Source organism: Parasteatoda tepidariorum, chromosome 6, assembly GCF_043381705.1.
Source record: "Parasteatoda tepidariorum isolate YZ-2023 chromosome 6, CAS_Ptep_4.0, whole genome shotgun sequence".
In the NCBI taxonomy this organism is placed as follows: domain Eukaryota; kingdom Metazoa; phylum Arthropoda; class Arachnida; order Araneae; family Theridiidae; genus Parasteatoda; species Parasteatoda tepidariorum.
The window spans coordinates 27454185-27459407 of NC_092209.1; the positions used below are offsets into that span (position 1 = coordinate 27454185).

Consider the following 5223-nt stretch of genomic DNA (forward strand, 5'->3'; position numbering starts at 1 on the left):
TAACAGTACAATTGTTTTGTAAAGCAGCTGAATTTTCTATTATTACTGAGGCGGATTGAACTGCAAAAATACAACTTGGGTTTGCTTATTTTTTGCGCTGAACGTTATCAAATCTGATCAGGAGTACGTAATTACCTTGTTATTATCGATAATGTGAGTTGATATTCAGATTCCAGTTTAATAAACGGAATATAATTTCAAATAGGAACCTTTATTCATTCTTGTTTGCTTCATGTAACATAACATAACCCACAACATTGCACTTTGTGTAGTGACTTTGTGCCTATTTTCGGTCTTGAGTAATGAGGGCTGTAATCAGTATTGTAACGAGATATGTGAACGATATCGATGTGTGGAAGAGGCTCAGCAGTTGATGAAACCCTGTGAACTAATGTCACCTATGTTGTTGTTCAGCCTTTCTGCAAAATTTATCTTAAGAGTCTTAGTCTCTGCCAAGGAAGAGTATTAGGTCGAATACATTCGCCATGCTGTTTGATCCAAGAGAAATCAGTTTAAGAGAAAAGAGATTCTGTTTCTACAAAAAATTCTAAAAATTTGTTAGACGTTAATTTTATAATTTCGTTTTAAATAATTGCCGTTTAATAAAAATAATAATAGAATTACACAAAATACTAATACCAAATTTTTTTTATCTTCCCCTGAAAAAATTTCTTAAAAATAATGATACTGAAAAATAATATATTTTTAATTATATTTAAGAGATTGCGTATTAAGAACAAAATGCTCAACTGTCAGCAAAAATAAAGTTTAAGTGAATTAAAAAAACAACAACAAATTAAATGGCACAAAGTGATTTTAACTATGATGGTGATTTTTCAGCAAGGGAAATACATTTCGTTAGCATTTTCTTACTATTTAGATTGAAGTTTAACCTATAAGAGGTAGGTTCAAAAAGTTCCCGAAATAGGTCAATTAGAAATTATTAAAGAGTAGAATAATTAATTTCACTTTATTGACCTTAAAAGTGCTTTCCTTTTGCATCCAAACACTTCTTCCAGTTTTCGTAGAACTGTTCAAAACACTTCTGGAATCCATTTTTTCACTAGTCCTTCACTTGCTTTGTCGCTTTTTCGATCACCTCATTGAATTCACGAAACAATCACCCTTTAATTTTATTTTCAGCAGTGGGGAGGGAGTGTTCCAGAGGGTTTAGTCATATCTTGCACAATTTAAAGAATTAACTGAATGTTTTAAAAATTTAAATTGTACAATAATATTTACAATACTTATATTTACAGTATTACAATACAATGCAGCAATACATCTGTTACAATTTTAAAACCCTATTCAAAATGCACTTCCAAATGTGGTCCAGTGTTTCCCCTCCTATTTATATTTTTCATAAATAAATACAAAAATTCACAATTATGTGCAGAAAGAGAAGTTTTTTTTAAAGAAAACGATGTAGTTTTACCCTTCAAACATACTTTATCTAAGAATTTTTTTTTTAAAGTACATCGATTAAAAAAAAAGTGCAGTGCAGTTTGTTATATCGGTAATAAATAATATTTTGATTAATAAAATAGATAATTATATTTGTTTGAAATTTAAAATGTTTTATTTATTTGTATATATTAAGGGGATTCGGGAGGGCATTTACCAATAATGCTAAAACTGACCTTTTTGGATGTACCTTTTCTCAGCATCTAAACAAGGTATTGCTTCAGTTTTTTTCACAGAATATTTACATATATACATACAATATATACATACAACAATATATACTTACAACCGTTAATACATAACTTTGGCAGATTTTCTTAAGAAAAAATTATTAATTGAGAACTTTGAAATTTCTAAAAAAGTTTAATAATTGTTGTGCAAAAATCTTTCATAACTCAAAAAGTATTCGAGGTAACACTAAAACATTATCACAGCATGCAATTGATATAATATCAAATATCCCCCAGAAACTTCAAATCGATATCATAAGTTGTTTCTTAGAAAAAGTACATTGGAAAAGGTAAACTTTAGCATTATTGATATGTCATATATGCTCTACCGACACCGTTAATACACCGAGTGATTTATCTGGAAAAAAAGTCATGTGACGGACGCGAGTTGTTACGAAGCAATAATTAGATATTCCATTTTCTTCTCCTTATAATCATTTCAACTTAAACAACTAAGCAAAATCACAACTATTTTGAGATATAATTGCTCATAATGACTTTTGAAAAATAGATTGATCATCTAGTTCATCACGCTATTTTGGTATGTAATTTTCTGATGGTAAAGTACTTTGTTTTTATCGAAGAAATTGGGGAAAGTGCGTAATCTAATTTATTGTTCATTAAATTCAAACTTATGCAATTTTGAGCAGTATTCAGTTTGTTAAAAAATTTATATTTGAAATGTATCTGTTTAAAGGAATTTTTTAAAAAAGGAGGAAAAAAAGTTTTAATTTTCCATACTTTTTTTACAGACGTAACAAAAAAAAACATGGAAAGTAAATATTACAAATTTGCTAACTTTAACTGGTTTTCTGGAAATTTTTCTAAATTTTTGCTATACTTTTTCTAAGGCTAGAAGCAGTTATATTTTAAAAAATACATTTTTAATGTTTGATTTTGTGACTTAATTCTAAGCAACACTTATAAATAAACACACAATAGTCTTTAATTTAAAATTATTATTTTTACATCTCGCTTTTGTTAAAAAGTTTAGAATGTTCGGTTTTCTTTTATTAGCTTTTTATTTGCACAACTGTCACAAATACACTATTTAAATGCTAAAAAGGAAGTAATTAAATATAGGTAAAATTTAAGTCTGCCATTTTTTAAATTTATATTATTTTAGTATTTTTCTCATCGTGATTACGTTTGTTGCTGCTAATGAGCCGCTATATTATTCATTATATAAAATGCAGTAAAAATAACATATCAAATTAAAAATAACACTTAGACATCAGTTATGTGCATTTGCTTCTATTAAACACTCCCCCGATTTTTTATTATATTATTTTTATTTTACACTCTTTTAAATTATATCTCAGGTTTACGTTAATTTAGAATGATTAATATGGTGAAAAATACAAGCAACGAAAGAGTTTCTCTTTCAAAAATATAATGTAATTTTTGAGGTTCTTTTCAGTTGTCAAGGTTTATTTGAGGTTTGTTCGAAGTTGATTTTAAAAACAACCTAAAAAGACCAACCAATTAAGGTGTATAATCAAGGTGTTTGAAGTTGTTTTATTCACACTTGAGGATGTTTCGAGGTTACTACTAAGATGTTTCGAGGAAGCTACTATTTAAGAGCACCTTTAGCGAGGTTATTTTTGAGGTGTGCGGATTATTTTTTCGACAGAGAAAATATGTATAATTGAGGTGATTATTATTTTATCCGATCTGAACTAAAATTATTTCTGAGTTATACATGAGGTTGAATTCGCGAGGTGTAAATTAAGGTGAATTTGTTATTGATGAGGCTATTTTTGGATATATTCAACCTCATTTGTATTTTTTACTTCCGCCAACTTTATAATAACCTCAAAAATGCCTTATTTTTTGTAAGGGTTATTGCATAGCTATAACGGAGCACTCTTTATTTTCTCTATAGGAATTGAAAACTAACCTTCAACTATGTTGAGAAGACGAAAACAAATTTTTGGTGATTATGCAGCTGACATATTGCGGAATTCAATGGTTACTGGTCTTCCACAAATAGCTCATGCTGCAAACCCTGCTAAGAAACTCATTCGAGTTCTGGTACTCATTGCTTGCTTGACTGGGTTCATTTACCAATCTTTAGACTTCATGAATCTATATTGGCAGTATAAAACAATAGCAAACGCTTATGTGGAAGCAACAAGAGTCACGGAAGAGCCTTCATTCACAATATGTAACTTAAATGGGTATGGAGTTTTATTACCTAATCATTTATTTTAAAAAATTCAAATGAAAATATTTTATTCATTTAGAACATTCATTCTGTGTCATAATTTTTCCCCACCAGCATTTCAGCATTATCTGTTGTAATTGAGTAATTATTGTTTACCAAAATATATTTGTTAATTAAGTTAAATATGTCTATATTCTAAAACAAAAGGAGCTAATTTCTCAAATTAAAATGAAAACTTAACCTTTAAGATCTTCAAGCAACCCCATAAAACCTCTTCCACCACTTTTCTAAATTTTTTCAGATTATTACGCCTATTAACAAAGATAAAAATACCCAGTTGAAGCATTAGAACTAAACAAATTTTGCTATAAATTTTAACGGCGTATGATGTACCAATTATTTTTATTTTTAACATTTATGAATGATATGCATTCTTTGTTGTTATAAATTATTTTAAAGTAAATCTTTTTAATGCAAAAGTCAAAATTGAGTTCTAAATTACTGGTTTCTTCAAATAAATAATAAAAAATTATGCGAAAGTATTATGCTAGCCGTTGAAAAATTGCACATTAGACAGGTCAAATGTTAGCACCCAAATTTAATGTTGAATGGGGAAAAAATTTCCTCATGCCGCATAACTTAGGGTTCTTCTGACTACTCATAAGAGAACTAAGATATTCCCAACAAAGAAAACTTGGTTTAAGTGCATGATAATTGGCTCTTAGTCACGTGATAATATTTTAATTTCCGAACGCTGCTACATTGCAAAATATTTGAGCGTTTCTTCTTTCCAAACCTTAATACCAACTACTTTATACTAAAAATGGTGCAGATAAACGCGAGGAAAAATTCTTGCTGCATTTAAACACCAAGAATCGTATTTAGTGTTCAGTAATATGTAGAATGTTTTATTACAGGGGTGGGGTTTTGGACGTCCTAAACTGGTTTTGGACAGGACACGTGGGTTTTATTGTCTTAAACTGGGTAAAACTGTCCTAAACTGTCTTAAAGTGTCCAAAACCTTGAACTTAGGTAAAAGGTAAAAATTCTCTAGGTGTAACCATTGTACACATAATAATTACATGTATCAAATAAATATTTGATATTTTTCATACAATTTATTATAACTGTGGTGTGATCATGGGATCACCACAATGTTTACTTTTCCTACTGGGCTGTCTCCAACAGGAGCGCCCTCTTCATTGCCTTTGCAGGATCTCTAGGGCTCGACTCATAGCTCGTCTTTAGAGATTCTTGCAACCGCTAAGGAGGGGACGCTATCTTTTGGAGATAGACCAGTATTCCCCGTGGATCTCGAATAGTTGGTTGCTTTCTTAAGCAGCAGGATAATTTTTGTTTTTT

At 29.5% G+C, this 5223-nt stretch overlaps 1 protein-coding gene across 1 annotated transcript in view; it reads left to right on the top strand.

Moving 5' to 3' along the window:
- Positions 1-3602: 3602 nt before the first annotated feature.
- LOC139425794 (uncharacterized) overlaps positions 3603-5223 on the top strand; it is a 17205-nt gene continuing 15584 nt past the window's right edge. Inside the window, exon 1 of the mRNA XM_071181747.1 lies at positions 3603-3874. Within this exon, the coding sequence (XP_071037848.1) occupies positions 3603-3874 (272 nt within the window). The remainder of the gene's footprint in view (positions 3875-5223) is intronic.